At 50.4% G+C, this 24,457-nt stretch overlaps 1 protein-coding gene across 1 annotated transcript in view; it reads right to left on the minus strand.

Moving 5' to 3' along the window:
• The window catches only part of Trappc10 (trafficking protein particle complex subunit 10), a 61,091-nt gene that overhangs the window by 33,283 nt on the left and 3,351 nt on the right, over nt 1–24,457 (minus strand). Inside the window, 3 exon segments of the mRNA XM_048346159.1 lie at nt 6,772–6,968; nt 12,322–12,457; nt 15,181–15,262. Of these exon segments, the coding sequence (XP_048202116.1) occupies nt 6,772–6,968; nt 12,322–12,457; nt 15,181–15,262 (415 nt within the window).

Below are 24,457 nucleotides of genomic sequence, written 5' to 3' on the forward strand. Positions count from 1 at the left end.
TTCCCCGCGACACCTTACCCCCAAAGCCTCTAAGGCTCTTCTGTTGGTGAGTAAGGCCATTGCCTCCCAAGCTTCTTCTCAGATTAATTATGCTTACCCGCTAAGCTTTATAATTCTCCCCACCCCACATGCACCTACCGGGGTCTTTTGGCAGCCTGTTCCTGACACTCACTCTAGCCGGCAAAAGGGACACTCCCTCCTTTGGATCCATATGTCTGCTAATCATGTTAAGGTCCTTCCTACTTATCCCCAGCTTGTGTCTTCCATTGTTAGGCGTGGACGGCAAACGTCCCATCAAGTATTTGGTAAAGAGCCTGATATTATATTGACACCCTATACTCGAGACCAGACACAGTTTTTGTTTCAAACATTGGATTGTTGGGGCGTCGCCCTCTCAGGATTCATGGGATTACTCGATAATCATATGCCTGATGACCCCGTGCTCCACTTTGCTTCCCTTCATCCCTTTCAGTTCCCAAAGGCAGTCTCCCCTTCTCCCATACCTGATGCGCCCACTGTGTTTACGGACGGTTCAGCCAATGGTGTGGCGGCGTATGCCTTTCAAGGGCGGAGTTTCTCCTCCCCTACACAATATGCCTCCTCGCAGTTGGTGGAGCTATTTGCTGTTCTCAAGGTATTGGAGGAATTCCCCTCAAGCCCCCTGAACATTGACACAGACAGCGTGTACATTGCAAAATCTGTTCCCCTGTTAGACACTGCCCCATTTATTAAACCCTCCTCTAATGCAACACCCCTGTTTGCCAAAATCCAACAAAACCTAAGACAGCGCCCTCACTCTATTTTTATTGGACACATTAGGGCACACGGTGAGCTCCCCGGTCCACTAACTGAAGGAAATGCCTTGGCAGACGCGGCTACACGTAGCGTCTTTTCGGTATTACAGGACCCCCTACAGGATGCTTTTCACGCTCACTCCCTTCACCACCTAAATGCACATACCCTTAGGCTCAAATTTAAGATTACTCGACAACAGGCAAGAGAAATAGTTAAACAGTGCCCATCTTGTGTGATTTCCCATCCGACCCCCCATATGGGAGTCAACCCTAGGGGACTGCTACCCAACAAAGTATGGCAGACAGACGTTACTCATGTCCTGGAATTTGGACGCCAAAAATATTTACATGTAACCATTGATACTTTCAGTGGGTTTCTCTTTGCCTCTCCCCACACTGGTGAAGCAGTTAAGGATGTAATATCCCACTTTCTCGCCTGTTTTTCGGTGCTTGGCGAGCCCCAACATGTAAAAACAGACAATGGCCCTGCTTACACCAGCGCAAGCCTAAAAAGGTTTTTCCAACAATTTGGCATCACCCACACTACAGGTATTCCTTATAATCCCCAAGGGCAAGGCATTGTTGAACGTGCCCACCAGACCCTCAAAGCCTGGTTGGTTAGGCTTAAATCCTCTAATCTCACATACGCCACCCCCCGGGAGCGCCTAAATCATGCTCTTTTCGTTCTAAATTTTTTAACTCTTGACAAAGAAGGCAGATCCGCGGCTGATCGTCATTGGCACCCTTCCGCCAATGCCAGCCGCCCCCTGGCCATGTGGAAGGATCCACTGACTAATGTTTGGAACGGACCAGATGCAGTCCTAATCTGGGGTCACAGCTCGGCCTGCATTCTTGATTCAAAACATAATGCCCCTAGATGGCTCCCGGTAGACTGATAAAACCTGTTAACCCGCCCAGGGTCTCAGAAGAGTCCCCTGAGGATGACTCTGCTTCTTTTATAGATACTCCTTCTCCTGCTGATGCCCCCGTCGATGGAAAATACTGCACCCTCCCGACACCAGCCCCTTAACCATACCTGGATGGTCATGACGGAAAGAGGTGAAGCGGCCTGGAGTACTTCTAAAGTCACCACCACGCCGTGGTGGCCGGATCTCTATCCTGACCTCTGCAAGATGGTCCTTGGCACAACACCTTCATGGGGACTTGAAGCCTACCCCCCTCTTTAGGTGTTGCTCCAGAAAAAGACTTGCCCTCTTCCCATTTTGGGGGACAGGCGGGCGCCACCAGCCTCCTAATTTCTGCTTCACGTTTCTCCACGCCTGGCTGTATTAATTATGTTAGAAGGTCCCTCCTTGCTCGACACTCCTTTTATACTTGCCCAGGTTTTCATCGCCCCCACGAAACCACTTATAGCTGTGGTGGCCGTGATGATTTCTATTGCAAGGCATGGGGATGTGAAACATCAGGCTCTGCATATTGGGAGCCCAGCTCCTCATGGGACTATATTGTTGTTAAAAGTAATTATACATATGGGGGTGATTGGCTTTCTACTACTGACAATTGCAAGGCCAGCTCCACCACAAAAGGGTGGTGCACCCCATTCAAAATTTCCTTTACTGAGGCGGGTAAAAAGGCCACCGGCTGGAGCGCTGGATACTCTTGGGGCCTGCGCCTGTATCAATCGGGCCATGATACCGGATTCCTTTTTTCCATCAAACTCCAAAAGGAGCCTGTTAACGCTCATGCCCCTGTGGCTGCTGGCCCCAATGTGCTTGTTCAAAAGCCCTCTCTTCCTGCCCTACCTGCCAACCCTCCCAACAATTCATCCATGACTCCTTTACCTCTACCTACGCTTCCCACTTTTCCCCCTCCACCCCTCTCCACCCGGGATACTATTACCAACCTCATTATTAGGACCCATGAGGTCCTCAACGCCACCTGATTAGATCTAGGACCCTGCTGGCTATGTTATCATTCCACCCCTCCCTTCTATGAAGGAGTGCAGTCGATTTGCCCTACTCCCGGACCTCCAACCCTGCAGACTGCAGGTGGCCACAAGCACCTGAGTCCCGATTAACACTCTCCCAGGTTACGGGACAGGGCAGATGCCTGATCACTGCAGGAGCCAAACCCTCATCCTACCTGCAGCCTTTCTGTAACACCACTGATTTTCTCCACAGCACAGACACCTCCGGATACATCCTTCCCACCAACGACACCTGGTGGGCCTGCACCGATGGCCTGACTCCTTGCATTTCCCTAGAGCTTAACGCGGCTGCTTCCCCGCTGTTCTGTATTCTAGTTCAGGTTATTCCTCGCCTAACATATTACTCCCAGGAACAGTTTTCTGCCCTATGGGAAGGTATACTAACCCAAGAGATGTCCCTCCCTAGGCAAAAACGAGAGCCTTTCTCAGCCATCACCACGGTTTTAACCAACAAACATTATTCTGAGCTTAGGGCCTCCATAGACGAGGATATAGAACAACTAGAGAAAGGCATTTCCGCCCTGGAAACATCTCTCACGTCCCTTTCTGAGGTTGTCCTACAAAACCGCCGAGGGTTGGACTTGCTGTTCCTCCAACAAGGAGGCCTGTGTGCGGCCCTCAAAGAAGAATGTTGTTTTTATACTGATCACACCGGGGTCGCTAGAGATAGCATGGCCAAAGTAAGAGAAGGATTAGAGAAGCGTAAGCAAGAAAGAGAAAAGGAGCTTGGTTGGTTTCAAACATGGTTTTCCACCTCTCCATGGCTCACCACCTTGCTTCCCTCCCTCCTCGGACCACTGGTCGGCCTAATTATCATCTTAATCTTTGGACCATGGGCCTTCTCGCAACTAAAGCGGTTTGTTCAAACACAGCTCAGAGAAAACTCGGAGAAGCGCATTCAGGTCCATTATCACCGGCTAGACCTAGAGGACAGGGGCATCGCCCCCAACCCCCCTGCACATTCCCCAAATCTCAGGCGGGGATGCCAATGTGCTTGGGACATGGGCTCAAGTGTTGAGGAACAAAGAGGGCACAGCCAGGACTGTGCGAGGTAAGGACTCGGTGGAGTCCTCCGATAAGCCTGAGTCCGGCGGCATACTCCATTGCATGGCGGTTGCGCAGAAATCCCTTTCCGCCCCCACTCAAAAACTGCGCCTTTCCAGTAAGCTCAGGGGCCGAGGGGACGCCCACGGATCCTGATGCCGCCTCCAGGAAAATGTCCTTGTGGGATGGAGCCCCTGTCGCCCCTCTAAGTCTCCTCAGCTCTTGATTGGTCCAAAATAAAAAGAAAGAGAGGAGATGTCAGGGACCGAGACCCGGACTTGAGCCTCTGGCTAGAAGCCACCATGGAAACCTGCTAAGAAACCAACCGTGGAGCCAGCGCCACCCCGGTTAAACTAGATGGCGCCACCCCGGTTAAACTAGATGGCCCAGTTCAAAGAGCAATAACAAAAGATAATTCTTGAGAATAAACTTACCAGAACGTCTTACAGTCAAGTCTCTTAGCAACCCCGGCTGCACCCAGAGTCATAGGAACGTTCTGCGGTCAGGTCACTTAGCAACCCTCCCCTATAGCGGGACCAGTAACCTTTTCACCCTGCCAACGTCCTGCTACCCCAAGCCCACTTCCTGCTGGTGCTGAAGAACTGCCCCCTCCTGCTTCAAGAGTATATAAGTGTGTGAAAAATCAAAATAAATTGGCAGCTTGAACAGGCACCCATTTGTCTTGCTGCCCTCTTCGCGTCTCCCTTTCCCTTCATTCTCTCTCGTAGGTGGTCTCCCCTGTTGATGTCCTGCGGGTCGGGACAAGGGGCCACGCGTGGGGCGGCTGCTCTCGGGGCACAAGTGGTGGGGGGCTCCCCGCACCACCTCAGCAGGGCACTGCCACCGCCCGCAGTCACCAGGGCAAGCCCGGACTGCATGCAACACCGCCAGAGACCGGAGGACGGCAGGACGCCAGCGACGGACAGTGCGTGCCTTTAGGAAGTCATCCCGGGGCGCTCACTCACAGACACGCCGCCACGGTCTACAGTGAGCAGCAACCAGCAGACGTCCGTGTGAATAACTATGGCACATTAGCATTATGGGATCCTGGGCACTGAGCGGCAATGTTATACAAACAGAGGTGATCGACTGTAGGAAATGTTTACAATGTCCTGAGAGAAGACAAGTACAAGCCATACATAGATGACATCACCTTAACACACACACACACACACACACACACAGAAAAAAGCCCAAAATAGTCTCTTCACTCATTTACTAACAATTCTTCAAAAAATGTGTTACAAAATCAAAAATTAAACACAATTACACAGCTAAAAAATACAGGACGCCACTTGAGGGCTATGTGTTCTGATATTTTCAAAGGCTAAAAATTGTACTGCATCAAACAAGTGGCAATACAGATGCTATTAAATTTAACTTACAAAACTCTAAGCAAGTCTTTGTTTTTATGGCAGTCCTGGGCCTTGAACTCATCAAGGTCTGGACACAGTCCCTGAGCTTCTTTGTGCTCAAGGCTAGCATTCTACCCCTTGAGCCACAGCACCACTTCCAGCTTTTTCTATTTATGTGGTATTGAGGAATCGAACCCCTTTATGCATGCTAGGCAAGCACTCTACCTACCACTAAGCCACATTCTCAGCTGAAAATGATTTTTTCCTCCAGTCCTGGAACTTGAACTCAGGGCATGGGCACTGTCCCTGAGCCTCTTTGGCTCAAGGCTAGCACTCTACCACTTCACTTCCAGCTTTTTGGAGTAGTTTATTGGAGATAACAGTCTCATGAACTGTCTTGCCCAGGCTGGATTCAAACCACAGTCCTCAGGTCACAGCCTCCTGAGTAGCTAGGACTACAAGCATGAGCCACCAACACCAGCTCTAAACTGCTTTTTAGGTTAACAATAAAAATCATTTGTCAAAAGGTAGCTTTGCAAATTAATTAAAACCAAAATGATAACTTTAATCTGTTGACTAGTTGGAACTTGTTACAAATTTACCCCACCATTTACTACAATCCTAAAGAGTTATTTCTTTTGCTGGGTTAAAGCGTGCCTCCAGTCTCTTGGTCTAGCTTTGGGTCCAGAGGTTCTAACATACCCCCGCAGCCCTAAGCCCCAGGGGAGGGGCTACCCCACTATCTAGTACCCTGTTAACTAGTCACCCTGATCCCTGTGCTTGATCTCCGAGTGACATTCTACAAGTCCACCCAGCATAGGATCGCCTCAATCTAATATCTGATGCAAACCAATATAAACCAAGTGAGCACTGCGATACATCCAGTATGGTGTGAGACATGAAAAAGATGCCGGCCCACCCAGGGCGCCTCCCCTACACACCTGCCACTCTACTGAGTGACACTGCCACAGGCAAGGGCCACGTGATAAAGGAGGGGCATGGCCCTGGCTGGCTGGCACTCCAGGCTGCTGCTCCTTCCTGCCCTGCTCCAGGCCACTCCTACCCTGGGGAGCCTCCTGGAGCAGGGCAGCTACCCCAGGGGGCTCCCCCTGGCGGCACTGACATCCTCCATCCAGAACCTGCCCCACAGGGACCCCGGGGAATGATGGCCTGATACACCACACAGGGTTGAGGCTGAGCACAGGTCCCCGGGGGCAGAGGAAAACTCCACTTCCAGCCCGGCCACCAGTGATGTAGGAATCAGATCCGGGCAGGCCAGCTAGAGCCAGCAGAGCTGCAGAGAGAGCAGAGGAGCTCAGGCACGGAGGAGAGAATGCGCCCCACGAGGGTGAGATGAAACGGCATTTCTGCAACATCTTGCTTAGGAGCTCTAACGGGTGTTATGCTAAACAGAAGAATGCCGTGTGGCCTTCCCCGGTCACAGGCCCAGGAGCTCTCCTTCCACACTGCACATGGAGCAGCGGCGGCGAGGAGTCCCCGGCCTGCAGATTAGGAGACCCAAGGCCAGGGAAGGGCACCCGCCACTCGCCAGGCCTTCTGAGCCCACGGTTACTGCTGCCCGAAGCAGCAGCTGGATCACCATAGGAAGGCAGGGTTAAGACACACTTACCTGTCACTCTGTTTATTGCAAAAGTCATTTCTTATTTTGTCCACAATAGAAGTGCGGGGAAGGATGTTGGTTTTGTTTTTCTTCTTGGCATCATTTTCAACTACCACAATTAGCCAGTCAACGGAGCTATGGGCTTTGAGAACATTCTGCCACTTGGTGAGGTCATCTTTTACTGTAGCTTTGTACACTTCAGTATCCTAAAAATAAAGACGTCACTGTGAAGGCAAGGTACTGCGAGCCTTTCAGGGCACAGGCACCGTCTTGCTGCCGCATCCCAAGGAGAAAAGTAGAAGCACTGAGTGCCAATCCCAACACCCCCTCCAACCACCGGCTCCCAGGGCATCAGACAGGGCACCCAGTGAAGAAGGAACTGCAGAAGTCACCCAGGCGACATGCCCGTGAAGCGAGGTGGGACTTTGGTCAGGGCTCTGTGTCTGAATGCCATAGGACTGGCACACTGCCCCGTGCCAGCCTCAAGCTTCGGAAGATGCTCTCAGGAACCCAAGGCCATCCTCCCACAGCCTGAGCTCTCTGTGAGCAGAAGACACTCACTTGGCTGTCACTTCACTCCCCCCACCGCCCAGTGCTGGCATTTGAACCCAGGGCCTTGTTCTTGCTCAGACTCAGAAGGTACTCTACCACTTGAGCCATGCCTCCAGCCCTGTTCTCTGTTTCCTCTGCTGGTTATTTTGAAGAGTCCATTAGTCACTGGGTGCCGGTTGCTCACACCTGTAATCCTAGCTACTCAGGAGGCTGAGATCTGAGGATCGGAGTTCAACGACAGCCTGGCAGGAAAGTCCCTGAGATTCTTTATCTCCAATTAACTGCCAGAAAACTGGAAGTGGCTCTGTGGCTCAAGTGGTATAGAGAGCTAGCCATAAGCTGACAGCACCCAGGCCCAGAGTTCAAGCCCCACAACCAACCAACCAACCAACAAACAAACAAACAAAAAAGAGTCTATCAGTCTTTTCTGCATGGGCTGTTTTCAGACAGTAATCCTCCAGATCTCAGCCTGTTAAGTACCTGGGATTACAGACATGAGCCGTCAGCACGTTTATGGACCAGCATACTAACTCCAGTTTTCTCTAGAAAGTTTAAAACCATGACAGTAGATTGAATGATGGCTCTGGGAGAGAGAGCTAGCCTAAATGTCCCGGGTCTATGGATACACACACACACTCACAAAGGTATTTTAACCATTTCAAAAGCATGCACATAAAAAAACAGCTAGGGGAAATAGCTTTGAAATATATATATATATATATAGTTTCTCCTCTTTTTCTTCCTCAGTGTCCTGCTGCTACGCTCTGTAGATTTTGTGTCAGTCATTTTTTATTTTGCCAGTCCTAGGGCTTGAACTCAGGGCCAGAGTGCTGTCCCTGGCTTCTTCCTGCTCAAGGCTAGCACTCTGCCACTTGAGCCACAGCGCCACTTCTGGCCTTTTCTATATATGTGGTGCTGAGGAATCGAACCCAGGGCTTCATGTATACGAGGCAAGCACTCTCCCACTAGGCCACATTCCCAGCCAGATTTTCTGTCACTCTTAACACTCACATAGACATAGGCTGCTTTGATTGACCCACAAACCAAAAGAAACAACAACAAAAAACCTTACTCGTTATTGAGTTTCTCTTTTTAGCTTAAACCACTAAATAGGAAAGTCCGAAGGGCAACACTTACAATTTTTATCCTAATGTTTAATCCTGTTTTAATGTAGATGATCATTTGCTTACAAACAGAGATGAAAAGCTTGCTAGGAAAATCAACGTTCTGCAAGTGCCATGTTCGGTGGGACCTCACCTGTGCCCTGCACGACGCCCGGAGGAGGCCGCCAGGGCCTTACTGTGCTGAGTGCTAGGGGTCCCTAAGAACCACACACCCAGGGCCCGCGTGCAAACGCACAAGGGCCTTGGCCCGCTGCAGCGCCACCAGGCGCCCTCCTCGCCCACAAGTGCCTGGACGGGACACCGGAGCGGCCCTGGGAGAGGCGCCGCCCAGAGCACAAAGGGTGGGGAGAGGGACAGCACAGCCACTCCACCAGGCACAAGCTGCGGGCAGCCAGAGCAACGCAGGCTCTCAGGAGAGCATGCAGAGGCGGAAGGAAGGGAGCCATCCTCGACACCACACCAGGCGCCCGGCAGGGAAGGACGAGGCAGCAGCCTGGGGCGGGCGTCAAGGCCTTGGAGGGGAGGCGGGCAGAGGACATCCATGTGGGGTGGGGCCCACCAGGTCCCAGGCACCCGCCACACGAGAGGCCGTCCAGGCAGTGGGTAGGGAGATACCGTGTAGGCTGGAGGAGGGAGGACTGAGGGGCTGGTATGGAGTGTCAGAGATCTCCGGGATGGCCAGAGATGGAGCGAGGCGATGGGAGCAGCAGTGTGAGGAAGACAGGGTCGGGACTGAGGCAGCGGGGCTTCACCTGTGGGACCGGGCTGCAGAGCTGGGAGGAGGAGCACCAGGCCAGCTTCTCCCCCCAGGAGATGGGAACTACGACTACGGGGAGGAAGCCACAAGTGACCCGGAGTCACGTGTATACATGTGCGTGCACAGGCCTGGACATGAACACCTACGTGCCGTGTGTACGCATGTGGACACACACCCTCGGCCGGGGCCAGTGAGTGCGCTCCAGCACAGAGCATGCCTTGCGCCATGCCTTGGCTGCTCAACATTATTCCAGGAAGAGGATGCAGGGCCCCTTGGAAAACAGCTGACTCTAGGACCAAGGCAGGAGAAGAGAAGACAAACCAAGGATGCCTCATGTCACAGTGCTCCAAGAAAAGAAATATGTCAAAGTATCACAGAGGTCAAGTTGAGGACGACCTGAGTACCAACATAAATGAGGACAAGGACAGACTACACACCCTGAGAACTCGGGAGAGTGCACACAGCACTAGCCAGGTGGGAGTGCCGCTTCCAGCCATGGCAGAGGACAGCGACCAGCTCCACCGCCTCCCAACACAACCAAGACAAGGAGGACAGCAACCAGCTCCACCGCCTCCCAACACAACCAAGACAAGGAGGACAGCAACCAGCAACACCGCCTCCCAACACAACCAAGACAAGGAGGATAGCGACCAGCTACACCACCTGCCAACACAACCAAGACAAGGAGGATAGCGACCAGCTACACCACCTCCCAACAACCAAGACAAGGACAGCGACCACCTACACCACCTCCCAACACAACCAAGACAAGGACAGCGACCACCTACACCACCTCCCAACAACCAAGACAAGGACAGCGACCACCTACACCACCTCCCAACACAACCAAGACAAGGACAGCGACCAGCTACACCACCTCCCAACACAACCAAGACGAGGACAGCGACCAGCTACACCGCCTCCCAACACAACCAAGACAAGGAGGACAGCAACCAGCTACATCACCTGCCAACACACCAAGACAAGGACAGCGACCACCTACACCACCTCCCAACAACCAAGAAAAGGAGGACAGCAACCACCTACACCACCTCCCAACACAACCAAGACAAGGACAGTGACCAGCTACACCACCTCCCAACACAACCAAGACAAGGACAGCGACCACCTACACCACCTCCCAACACAACCAAGACAAGGACAGCGACCACCTACACCACCTCCCAACACAACCAAGAAGAGGAGAAGGAGAAAGGCAAACCGACAGGGCACAACACTCTCAGGTTTTAAGGCAGGGAGCGAGGGCAGGCTGGACAGATCCCGTGCCCTTCCTCCTCCAGGGTGGACAACCTTGCTGGTTCTCCCATGCAGGCTGGAATCTTAAGATCAAGCTTCACACGAAGAGCCAGCATTGCTTTTTGTGACTTACTCTTGTAAATGGAATTTCTACAAGAATGTAGCCAAGTAATAGAGCGCTTGCCTAGCATGCATGAAGCCCTGGGTTCCATTCCTCAGCACCACATAAACAGAAAAAAACAGAAGTGATCCTGTGGCTCAAGTGGTAGAGCGCTAGCCTTGAGCAAAAAGAGGCTCAGGGGGGCTGGGGATATAACCTAGTGGCAAGAGTGCTTGCCTCGTATACATGAAGCCCTGGGTTCAATTCCCTAGCACCACATATGCAGAAAATGGCCAGAAGTGGCGCTGTGACTCAAGTGGCAGAGTGCTAGCCTTGAGCAAAAAGAAGCCAGGGACAGTGCTCAGGCCCTGAGTCCAAGGCCCAGGACTGGCAAAAAAAAAAAAAAAAAAAAAAAAAAAAAGAGGCTCAGGGACAGCGCCCAGGCTGAGTTCAAGCCTTTAAGACCAGCCAAAAAAGAAGAAGAAGGAGCTTAGGAACAGCGCGCAGGCCTAGAGTTCAAACCCCAGGGCTGGCAAAAATAAAGTTGACATTTCTGATAAGTGGGGGAAAAGACACACTATCAAAAAATAGTGTTAGGCCAATTTGCTGTTCATTTAGACAGGAAAATTAGACCCTCTAGACCCTCAACACAGAAAACCACTGAAGCTATCTGATGGAACAGAACTCATAGTTAAGAAATCATTAAAAGAAAACATTGGTGCCAATCAGTCATTATCTTTATTAGCTAACAGCGTCTTCAGTAAGATATGCCATCTAAATGTCATCTTTGTAAATTATACATTTCACTCGAAAATGTTGCTAGTGCAAACAGTGTGAGCCAGTTAAGGCCTGCACGCACAGCTGACACCCAAGGGAGGGGTGGTGAGGGAGGCGCCCACCCAGCAGGCCTGGGCCAGCGCCCCGCCCGGGCAACGGCCCCTGGCCCATCTGGACCATAGATGTCCACTGGGAAAGGGGACCACGGAGAGCCTTCCCGGACCTCTCCCTTGGCTTACACTGAACCCCAGTCTCCTCTGCAGTTCTGGGGGGCCTCACAGGGTGGCCCTCCTTGGTAGACACCAGTGACCGTCCTCAGTAAAACCTCTAGGTGCCCAACACCTCCACGGACCTCTGGTGCAGGTCTCATGTGCTCTCCAGTCTTCACCCTCCTGTACCCCAGAAACCAGTACACAGGGAAGCGAAAGGAAGCCAGCCACAGGCCTCCCGCATCCTCTCTCATTAAAACCCCAGCAACCGTATCTGCAGCCTCGGACAACGGCTAAAACGTCCCACTGGAGGTGATTTGTGTGACATGGATATTGCAGATATTTTTTATTAGTCAAGGAGGCAGTGGCTGGGTTCATGAACACATAGCACAAAGCAAAAGGTCTGGCTCCAAGGCTCCTCAGGCTCTGGGAGCTTCGTGCGCAGGCACCGGGAATGAGGACAGAGCAGGAACCCACAGCCCGGCGGGAAAGATGATGAGGACAAGTCCAGTGGGTGCTGGGATGGGGAAGGAGTCAGGAAAACAGGATGGGACAAGCTTGAGCTGATCAAACTTGGGCCCCCAGGCTCTCAAGACTCAGAGGTATTCAGAAATCTCCATGAGTATCCCGGCCTGAGCACAGCAGAAACACACAAGGGCCCCGCTAGAGTACACAAGAATGCAGCCCAAGCACAGCCCGCAGCCACCTAAAGGCTGTGCTTGTCTCCACAAAACCTGGACCAAGCAGCCTCATCAGACTGAGTGAGAACCGCGGGATACTTACACAGCACTCCGTCCAGTAGATGTGCAGGAAGGGGAACGTGAGCAGAGCCTTGTTTCCCTCTTTGGGCAGCAGCTCCTCTTTGAATTGAACAAAGTTCGACTCTAGATGAATCATCTTTGGAGCCCGGCCATAAGACCTATAAGCAAGTTTTTTTTAAAGTCACTGAGGAAACCACTAAACAATGTAAAGCAGAAAAGGGGGAGGGAGATGTGACAACTCAAAATTTAATCAGATCTATGCATAGAATATTGACCAACAGTCCAAACACTTGTTTGAATTATTTGGGACACAGCTCACACTTCGATATCAAGGTTTCCTCTCATAAAAACCTCTCACTTCTGGGCTGGGAATGTGGCTTAGTGGTAGCGTGCTCGCCTTGCATGCATGAAGAAGCCCTGGGTTCAATTCCTCAGCACTATATAAACTGAAAAGGCTAGAAGTGGCATAGTGCTAGCCTTGAGTAAAAAGAAGCCAGGGACAGTGCTCAGGTCCTAAGCCCAAACCCCAGGACTGGCAAAACAAAAAACAAAACAAACAAAAAAAAACCTTTTACTTCACTCCAGAACATGTACATAATGACATGCTTATGCAAGCGTTCAACCTGTCCAAGGCTGCCACAGACCTCAACAACAGTTTTCTTGGGCTGGGAATGTGGCCTAGTGGTAGAGTGCTCACCTCGCATACATGAAGCCCTGGGTTTGATTCCTCAGCCCCACATGTATAGAAAATGCCAGAAGTGGTGCTGTGGCTCAAGTGGTAGAGTGCTAGCCTTGTGCAAAAAAGCCAGGGACAGTGCTCAGGCCCCAGGACTGGCAAAACAACAACAACAACAAAAAGTTTTCTTTGAGGATAACCCAGCCCAGACATCACTCTAGATGAAACGAGGGTGTCCCCCGCCCACACATCAACAGTGCAGCTTTAAGGTATCTACACTTGTGAGAGCACGAGTGCTCTGGAGATAATCTATAATCCAGAAAGCAGAATTATCTGATGAAAAACAACAGGCCTTTCTTTTTTCCTCAACATAAGAAAGAAGTGACTTTTACACCACATGCACACAGCTCATCTAAAGTCCTGTCTGATAGACTGCTACAACATAAATGGTAGCCACGAGTGGTGGTATCTGCCTGTAAACCAGGTACTCGGAGGCAGGGGTAGGAGGATTAGGTCTAAAGCCAGCCTGGGCTGAGGCCTCGCTGGCGGCATTCCCATTACAGCATTAAAAATGGGCCACAGGCCGGGCACAGTGGCTCACACCAGTAACCCTAGCCACTCGGGAGGCTGAGGTCTGAGGAGCACAGTTCAAAGCCCACCCAGGCAGGAAAGTCTATGAGATTCTTATCTCCAATTAACCACCACAAAACTGGAAATGGAGCTGTGGCTCAAAATGATAAGAGTGCTAGCTAGTCTTGAGCAAAAAGAGCTCAAGGGCGGTGCCCAGGCCGAGTTTAAGCACCACCTAGAAAAAAAAAAAAAGGTCACAGCCCCATGCTCATACATTATTTCAGCCAGGTCTCTACTCCCACGTGGCAAGGCTCTAGGAAGGCAAAGGCGTGAATACATGTGTTAAATCAAAATAGGTGCTCTATCTTTCTTTCCTTCCTCGTAACGTTCATCCCTGTGTTTCTACTCTTTTTTTCTCTTTCTGAATGCTTAGCTAATACCCACTCACTTGAAATCCTTTACAGATCAGTCTGCTTCTTTGGGTATTAAATCCTTCCATTTAGTCAACTGTTTTCTCCCCTTCACAGCACTGGGCCTCCTTGGGTATTAAACAGTTTTCTCAAAGAGTATCTTTCACACATCCTGTACTCATATTAAATGTTAACAATTGATCGATTGCCTTGTAAGACACTGTAACCATGCACTGTAACAGACTACATTGACTAGAGAAGCCTGGAGAAGTGTCCGCAGACACCACAAGAATCAGAGTATGTAGATGGACATGCCTAAGAACAAGAAACTGTATACACTCTGACTAGAACTAAAATGTTTTCCACTTGTACTGACAAGTCAAAAGTCAAACATTCTCCACAAGAGCATCCCATCTTAGTGAAAGTACTCCAAAGGGAAGGGAAAAAGGGTTCTTCCCAGGGCTGGAGATTTGACGCAGGGGAAGAGCACTTGCCTAGTATACAAGCAAGGCCTTGGGCTCCATCCTTCACCAGTACCACAAACAATAAATAAATAAATACATGAAAGAACAAGACTTGTAGGTTAGGAAAAGCCATTTCATTCTTTTTTCAAAAGAATTTGTATTGTTTTTGTAAAGGTGATGTACAGCGAAGCGCCGTAATCCTAGTAATCCTAGCTACTCAGGAGGCTGAGATAGAAGGATCACAGTTCAAAGCCAGCCCGGGCAGGAAAGTTAGTGAGATTCTTATCTCCAATTAGCCATTAGAAAACCAGAAGTGGCACTGTGGCTCAAGTGACAGAGTGCTAGCCTTGAGCTGAAGAGCTCAGGGACAGTGCCCAGACCCAGAGTTCAAGCCCTACGACAAACTGAGAAAACAAAGAAAAAAGAAAGGTGATGTACAGAGGGGTTGCAGTTACATAGTCAGGTAATGAGTGCATTTCTGTTTGAACAGTGTCATCTCTCCCCTCGTTTTCTCCCAGGTGTTTCCCGCCTGAGCCCCGACCCCCAGTCGTAGAGTTCATTTTCAACAGTGTCTAGCGAGTGTCACTACTGCATTTGTTCGCCCTTCGTCCATCGTTTCTGTGCGCTTTCCCTCCTTTGTCCCCTTTTTTATTTCTGTGCTGCTGTTCCTTACAACCTGAGCCCAGGTCCTTTGACCCGCACTGCCCCCCTGCCTCAGTGGGACCTCTGGAACCTAAGGGGGCTACAGCATGGCATCTTACCTTCTCCACTCCATGGGCTCCCTTGGAAGCTGCTGGGAAAGTGGTGGGTAAATAGAGGTAAATAAGTTGTGATCTCCAGCGCCTATAACAGGAATGAGGAGAAATCCAGTCAGAGCATTATGCGAGGAAAACAGGCAAAACTGGCTCCGAGATGTATAAAGTTAACAGTCTTAAGAGAATTCACCACTCAGCAAAATGTCACCACAGAGCCAGCCCTCACTGTGCAGAGCAGTGAGCTTGACACCAAGTTCACCCAGTGCCAGCCAGAGCCAGTGTGTGCCCACCGCAGGAGGAGGCGCAAAGTCCTCCCCAGACCCTCAGGGGTGCACACACACAGGACACCCCCAAGCCGGTGATGGAGGGCAGCCAGGGGAGCGTGCAGAGCCGTGGACAGAGCCGGGGCGTCACAGCTTCTCACTGGCTCGCTCATCCTAGCTTTAATAACTGAAAAATCCATTCCATTCTCCTGAAATAACAAAACCATATTATACTTAAACTAAAAAAGAACCTTTTAATGCAGATGGCTAGAACTGTTATACTCAGAGGTTCTCTTAAAGGAAAGTCATTTTCCTAATTGCTTTTATATTGATCTTAAAGGAGACATTGGGAATTGATGTAGACCATTAACACAATTGCTTATTTTGCGATTGTGAACCTAAAAAAAAAAAAAAAAAAAAACTCCCAAAATTATGCATTGATATGGAGCCCCTGGGGAGAGCAATGACATTTCCAGGCATTGGGGTGGTGGTTAGGGATGGCACTGGGATCTTGACTGCGGGACCACAGTCCCGCCCCACCTCTGAGCAGGTGATGGGGGGGGGGGGGTGTTAAGAGCAGCATCCCAACAGGGCCAGGGCCCAAATGCAACCCTAAACAAGGCCTGACAGCAGTTTAAGCTGCTTTCTGTTAGCTTTTTTTTTGCCAGTCCTGGGCCTTGGACTCAGGGCCTGAGCTAGCACTCTGCCACTTGAGCCACAGTGCCACTTCTGGCCATTTTCTATATATGTGGTACTGGGGAATCGAACCCAGAGCTTCATGTATACGAGGCAAGCACTCTACCACTAGGCCATATTCCCAGCCCTGTTAACTTTTTTTTAACTGTATTTTTTTTGTCTTTTCTTTTTTGGTACTGGGGATTGAACCCAGGACGTTGCCCTTGCTAGTAGGCAAGCGCTTTGCCACTGAGCTACATCCCAGCCCCTTTCTGTTAACTTTTAACTTATCACTTCTTATGCTCATTTACTTGACAGTCACCTTAGAATCTACAAAGAAAATCTTTCAGGTCTGGAGCAGTAGCCTGTCTACCCAGAATAGAAAATAGCGACCTTAGCTGGGCACTGGTGGCTCACAACCTGTAATCGTAGCTATTCCAGAAGCTGAGATCTGAAGATCACAGTTCAAAACCAGTCCAGGAGGAAAATCCATGAAACTCTTACCTCCATTAACCAACAGAAAGCTGGAAGTGCAGGTGTGGCTCTAGCAGTAGAGCCATCTTTCAGAGAAAAAGCTAAAGGAGAGCGTGTACTCATCCTGAGTTCAAGCCCCAGTACTGGACCAAAAAGGAAAGAGAGAGGGAGAGAGAGAGGGAGGGAGGGAGGGAGGGGGGAGCAATGCTTATATTGTCATGACTAACCTTTCACCTTATAGGTCAAACAATAAATCTGCCCAGCAGATTCATCTGACATACAAAGGAGCTACCTACCTGCCTCGTTCCCAATATGGACCCAGTAGGGTCCGCCAATGAATTGTCACACATCTCAGAACTTAACTGTATTTGAAGATAATCTTTGAGGTTGATGAGACGAAGAAGTTAAAAATGAGGCCGGCCCTAATCCAATCTGCTGGTGAAGGCCGGGGGGGGTGGGGGGGGTGGCAATCAGGATTGTGAGGAAGACAGAAAGAAGCAGATTGCTTCCAGGTTAAGAGCAAGAGGGCCCAGAAGCCCAGCATGCAGCAAGACGAGCCTCTGAATGGAGAGAAAACAGAATTAGGAAGGATGAATGTGACCTTATTTAGGGAAGGGTCTTTGTAGCTAAAATAAGCTTAGGATCTCAAGATGCAGCCACAGAGATTATCCAGACAGGCCTAAATCCAATGACAAGTGTCCTCAGAAGTGCAAGATGCCTGCTCAGGGCTGCCAGGAGCTACAGAGCAAAGGAGGGAAGGGAGGGAGGGAGGGAGGGGAGGGAGGGAAGGGAAGGGAAGGGAAGGGAGGGAAGGGAGGGAAGGGAGGGAGGAGGGAGGGAAGGGAGGGAAGGAGGGAAGGGAGGGAAGGGAGGGAAGGGAGGGAGGGAAGGGAGGGAAGGGAGGGAAGGAAGGGAAGGAGCAAGGAGCAAGGAGGGAAGGGAAGGAGGAAGGAAGGAAGGAATGGGGGAGGGAGCGTGGCCCTGCTGGCAGGCTGACTTCAGACTTCTGCCTCTAAAACTGTGAGAAAACAATCTTTGGTTGTCTGTTTTCTTGGTGGAACAGGTGCTTGAACTCAGGACCTCAGGCTTGGTAGGAAAACACTCTTCTGCTTGAGTCATACCCCCAGAGCTTTTCTATTTAGTGTCTTTTCACAATGCTGCCATTCTGGCTACAGCCAGGCTTGGAGGTTCAACCCTCCTTCCTACTTCCACCTCCTGACTTGTTGGGACCACAGAGGTATACTATCATAAGCCTGACTTGTTTTTTGAGATAGGATCTCAGTAACTCTATTGCCGGGCTGCCCTTGAGCCTCAATCCTTCTATCTCTACCTCCTAAGTAGCTAAAATTACAGGCTTATGATAGCATACACAGCCCAATTTTCTGTTATTTATAGCTGCCCAACTTGTGGTTTTGTTGTGAAAGCCCTAGGTAAATAATGTAGGGGGTTTAAAGTGGAAAATTAGAAGTGCTTTTTGTTTTCCCTAGTGCTATTTGTTTCAATTTATCTTTTAGACAGGTTTTGGGCTTTGCCAAATGAACAGGTAGAGACAAGTGGCAGAATCTTGCAAGGGCTCTGGTCAAGGCCCTGGGTTCAATCTTAAATACAGTAAAAATGAGTTTTAAAAGTAAATGGACAGGCTGGGAATATGGCCTAGTGGCAAGAGTGCTTGCCTCCTACACATGAAGCTCTCGGTTCAATTCCCCAGCACCACATATATGGAAAACGGCCAGAAGGGGTGCTGTGGCTCAGGTGGCAGAGTGCTAGCCTTGAGCGGGAAGAAGCCAGGGACAGTGCTCAGGCCCTGAGTCCAAGGCCCAGGACTGGCCAAAAAAAAAAAAAAAAAAAAAGTAAATGGACAAAGTCAGGCGCCAGTGGCTCATGCCTGTAATCCTAGCTACTCAGGAAGCTGAGATCTGAGGAACACGGTTCAAAGCCAGCTCAGGCAGAAAAGTCCATGAGACTCTAATCTCCAATAAACTACCAAAAAAACTGGAAGAAGAGCTGTGGCTCAAGTAGCAGAGCAACAACCTTGAGCAGAAGAAGCTCAGGGATAGAGCCTAAGTCCACAATTCCAGCTCCAGAACTAGCTCAAACACACAAAAAACAATTTTTTAATGAGCAGGTAATGCAGAAGTAGTTAAATTATCAACAATATATAAGAATAACTTCAATAGCATAGGTATATGCACAATAAAACAACTATGACTAAGTGGGCTAGACAAAGTTTTTATGTACTGTATTAAAAATACAATCTCTAAGAAAAAAATCATAATTAGATTTCATCAAAATTAAAAGGGTTTGCTTAGGAAGCAGAAGTAGGAGGATTTGCAGTCTGAGCTGGCTCAGGTACAAACACTACTGAGGACCTAACTTTTCAAATAAGCACAGTCAGGTGCTGGAGGTTCACACCTGTAATCCTAGCTACTCAAGAGGCTGAGATCTGAGGATCACAGTTCAAAGCCAACCCAGGCAGATAAGAGCACTAGCCTTGGGCAAAAAGGGCTCAGGGACAGCAACCAGGTCCCAAGTTCAAGACCCACCATTGACAAAAGTAGGAGGAAGAGGAAGAGCAGGAGCGGGGTGGGGAGGGGAGGAGGAGGAGGAGGAGAAGAGGAGGAGAAGAGCAGGAGATGATGATATAGTGTCACTTTCCAGTATCATCTCAGTACCTGGAGGCTCAAGCAGGAGGTTCAAAGTTCAAGGCCAGCCTAGGCTATCAGCAAGACATTGACTCAAAAAAAAAAAGTACTTCTAATAAAAAACTAAAGTAATCTTCTGGTAAGAAGAGAAGAACAGAGGCTGGGGATATAGCCTAGTGGCAAGAGCGCTTGCCTCGTATACATGAAGCCCTGGGTTCGATTCCCCAGCACCACATATACAGAAAATGGCCAGAAGTGGCGCTGTGACTCAAGTGACAGAGTGCTAAGTGCTAGCCTTGAGCAAAAAGAAGCCAGGGACAGTGCTCAGGCCCTGAGTCCAAGGCCCAGGACTGGCCAAAAAAAAAAAAAAAAAAAGAAGAGAAGAACAGGTGAAAAGGCTATCACTAGTCTTTTGGGAAATGCAAATAACTAAAATCAGGCTCCACCGTCTGCACAAGAGAGCTCCAGTGGAAAAGACAGCCAAGCTATGAGTGAGCAGCAGGGCACAGGGCGCCTGCGCGCGGCAGGGAGGGCACAGGGCGCCTGCGCGCGGCAGCAAGGGCAGGGAGGGCCCCTGCGCGCGGCAGGGAGGGCACAGGGCGCCTGCGCGCGGCAGGGAGGGGCTGGCAGCAAAGCCCCTGGAGATGAACGTATCGGTTCCTAAAAAGCAAACCTATCCTACGCTTCCCAAGTGACACAGCCATTCTCAAGGCCCTCCCGTGACTAACAAGAACACACAGGAACACACACACACACACACCACACACGCACACACACGCACGCAGGCCAGTGCTGTGGCAGCACTCTTCACAAGAGACAAACATGCAGCAACCCTAACGTCCAATGGCTGGTGACTAGATCCCTAAGGGAACGCGGTGTGGGCGGACCTAGTACACACGGCTGCATACGACGTGAGTCATTTACACAAAATGTCTAGAAAACGCACATTTATAGACACAGAAAGCACGCACAGGGCAGGCTGCCTGGGGCTGGGGTGGGAGCGGGGACGAGAGCTACGAGCACACGGGGACTGGCAGGCAGGCAGGAAAATGGCCCACAAGTGAACTGCATAATGACCTACAACTCCAGAGGTTCACGGTCACTCCTACACAGCCTGTACACAGCCTGTGCACAGCCTGTACACAGCCCGTAGACCAAAGCTCAATAAAATTATTTAAAGTAACGACGAGGAGGTCTGTGCTGGGGTGCTTTCCTACCGCGCTAGCTGTTTCGTTGTTCTCACAGCCCTGTGCGGTGGAGGGCGGGAGGCGGCTTCGCCGGGGTGACCTGCCAGGTAAAGCGCTCTCACCTCCTGACCCCCAACCCTCCATCCAGGTGCCGCACCGCACGCGGTGCACTTCTGCTCTGGTCCCACCTTTGTAAGGTTTGCAGTCCGCTTTGTGGAGGCAAAGTATGTCTTCTGGGGGCTCATCTCAAACCAGACACCGCTCTCTCCCCTCTGACCGCCACACGAGGCCCCCTCGGAACCGGGGCCGTGGCCACACGCGCCCTGGTCTGGCTGTCCGGCTCCGTGTCCACTGCCCTGCATAAAGAGACCCTAACTGCGTGCACACTTCCAAACATGGTCCCCAGTGCAGCAGCCGCGTCATTTCCTCACTGAATCAACATGCAGTCCTCCACTGGAGAAGCACAAACGGGGGCTGGGAAGGTGGCTTAATGGTAGAGTGCCTGCCTCGCGTGCACGAAGCCCTGGGTTTAACTCCTCAGCACCACATAACCAGAAAAAGCCGGAAGTGGTGCAGTGGCTCAAGTGGCAGAATGCTAGCCTTGAGCAAAAAGAAGCCAGGGACAGTGCTCAGGGCCAGAGTTCAAACCCCAAGACTGGCAAAAAAAAAAAAAAAAGTACAAATGGAAAATCCACAAATGTGCCTGTGCCAAAAAGCTAAGAATGATGCCGAGCACCAGTGGCTCGCGCCTGTAACCCTAGCTACTCAAAAGGCTGAGACATGAGGATCGTGGTTCAAAGCCAGCCCAGGCAGGAAAGACAGACTCTTACCAATTAGCCACCAGAGAAAACTGGAAGCGGCGCTGTGGTTCAAGTGGTAGAGTGCTAGCCTTGAGCTGAAGAGCTCAGGGACAGTGTCCAGGCCCAGAGTTCAAGCCCCACAGCCAACGAAAACAACAACAAAAAAGTGCTAAGAATGCTCCAATTACCTGAAAACAAGTTGGAGTCCCAGATGCGAACTCTCCAAGCCATCTCTATCTTGGGGAGGCGCCGTACGAAGCCATGCACAATGGGCACAGATACTCTTAGGAGAAATGCCCACTCCACAAACACTCAGCACCCACTAGTCACCAAGCACTGTTCTGGGTGACAGGAACACAGCCGTGGACACAGAAATAACATCCTGCAATTACCACCCTTATATTTTAACCCTAACTGTGAAGAAAGATGCTAAACAAAAACAAGACAAATACTTATGTCGGGGGACTGAGCCAAGAATGCGTGTGTGAAGGGAGGCCGAGCATCCCAGACCCACCCGCTGGGGGGCTTGCTGGCATGGGAGCAGGTGCCAGGAGGCAGGCAGGGAGCTGTTACATCTCAGGTGGGCAGGGAAGCTAGGGACAAAGGCCAGAGGGGAGCACAGGGGATCCAGGACAGGGGACCAGAGATGGCACGGGGGGCCGGGTATCGTGGAGGGTCTCGGAAGGGTCTTCTTTCTATGTTGGTTTCTATGTTGGCCTGAAGGTCATTCTGGGAAGGAGGTGGCCACTGGAGCCCGAGCTGAGGACCGGCCGGCTGTGACTCCTCTGGTGACAGGCCAGCTAAAAGGCTCCGCAACGCTCATCCCAGGACAGAGGGGCTGAGATGGGGAGATGCAGGGAGAGCGGCTGGACAGTAGATACGCTTCGAAGATAAGCAAGGTAATACTTGCTGAGAGCCTGGACATCAGGTCCAAGAGGGGGGAAGATCACCAACAATTACACGGTCATCCATCTGTAATTTACCAACAAAGGTTCTCCAAAGCCAAAGTACTGTGAGCAGATTGACAATGCACACTGAGCAGACTGACAACGCACACTGTAAGCAGACTGACAAGACACACTGTGAGCAGATTGACAAGACACACTGTGAGCAAACTGACAATGCACACTGTGAGCAGACTGACAACACTGTGAGCAGATTGACAAGGCACACTGTGAGCAGACTGACAAGGCACACTGTGAGCAGACTGACAAGGCACACTGTGAGCAGACTGACAAGGCACACTGTGAGCAGACTGACAAGGCACACTGTGAGCAGACTGACAAGGCACACTGTGAGCAGACTGACAAGGCACACTGTGAGCAGACTGACAAGGCACACTGTGAGCAGACTGACAAGGCACACTGTGAGCAGACTGACAGCGCACACTGTGAGCAGACTGACAGCGCACACTGTGAGCAGACTGAGAACACTGTGTGCAGACTGACAAGACACCGAGCAGACCGACAATGTACACTGTGAGCAGATTGACAAGATATTGTGAGCAGACTGACACTGAACACTGTGAGCAGACTGATAAGACACTGTAAGCAGACTGACAGTACTGTGAGCAGACTGACAAGACACACTGTGAGCAGACTGACAATGTGCACTGTGAGCAAACTGGCAAAGCACACAGCAGATACAGGCAACATATCACCAGACTAGCAAGCCGACAGACAGAAAAGGAGGGACAGAAGGAGAAAAGGCCAGAACTGATCAGTCTCCCACTCTCCTGCCTGTGTGGGGGGCATGGAACTGGGTGACCCCTGGGAGTTTAGGATGGTGCTCCTTATAAGGACCGATGCAAATGTAAAATCCTGGCTGGGAATATGGCCTAGTGGTAGAGTGCTCGCCTCTTATACATGAAGCCCCGGGTTCGATTCCCCAGCACCACATAGACAGAAAATGACCAGAAGTGGCACTGTGGCTCAAGTGGCAGAGCAAAAAGTGGCCAGGGACAGTGCTCAGGCCCTGAGTCCAAGCCCCAGGACTGGCAAAAAAAAAAAAAAAATGTAGAATCCTGCCACCCCTGTGAAGACACTGCCCGGTGGCAACAAAGCTTCCTGGTATCAAACTGAGAGCAACTGTTAGACAAAAGACTTGATAAGTCACTAGGACGTAAATGTTTAGTAAATGGAATTATTAGGTCTTCCTTTTAGCCTAGTGGTACCCAGAAAATTCACTGAGATTAAAGGCACCATGAACAAATAAAAGTATCTCTTCTTAGAAGCTAACTACTCTTGCACATATTCATTCTTTTAACTCCATGTCAACCAGTATCACAGCTGAGGACCTGCGAGCTGACACGGACTAGGTGACCAACTCAGGCAGACATGACAGACCTGTAAAGCCACAACAACACATGCCATGGTGCCTCCTCCACTTCCTCCTGCTCCCTCCCCCAACACACTCTGCAGCAACCTAGGCCTCAGCAGGAGGAGGCTTCCACCCCCTGCTCAGTGACTGCTGGCTGCTGGCTTGAGAACTCAAGATGAGCCAAACCATGCGTTCCTGTTTACTAACACACACACACACACACACACGCACACACACACGCACGCACACGCACACTTAAAGCTATGTTGCTGCTAATAAAAGGAATTATTTGCCTACATCCTAAGTGCCTTGTTTTCAGACTTGGTAGAAAATCACAGCATGCAAGTTTTAGAAACTTTAACCTTCCGGAGAAAATCCCAACTCCAACCCAGTACAAAGCTTTACAGATCTGCTCATTTCTACTGCCTGTTCCTCCTTTCAAAGCTTAGAACACCAGCTTATACCCTGAAACAAGCACATGAAAAGTAACCAGTGAGGCAATTCTCTGGACAAACAGAATTGCACACTGACAGTCTGCTAGGCGACACCAAGTGGACTGACGTTAGCTGTCTCTGCCGAACTGGACTGGGAAAAAGGAACACGCCTGTCCTTGCGTAAACCCAACTCTTCATTCTGGAACAAAGAAGTGACTGCTGGAAGGTGGGGAGGGTCTAAGCTAAAATCTAACTGCACATCAAATGGCTACGCTGGATTTGCTTTCAGTTTCATTGAGCATTTTTCATGATTAATAAATGATAGGGAAAGGTATTTAAATTTCTCTGGTTAGATGATCCATCCCCAACTCCAACAATTTTACCAGCTGCTCAGCTGAGAGCCCTGGACGCTGAGACTAGTCCTCAGGCTCATAGTTCCAACCACTTGGGTCATTTCCTTTCACCAGAGCCCAGTAGCAATTCAAAATT

This window comes from Perognathus longimembris, chromosome 5, assembly GCF_023159225.1.
Source record: "Perognathus longimembris pacificus isolate PPM17 chromosome 5, ASM2315922v1, whole genome shotgun sequence".
Classification (NCBI taxonomy): Eukaryota; Metazoa; Chordata; class Mammalia; order Rodentia; family Heteromyidae; genus Perognathus; species Perognathus longimembris.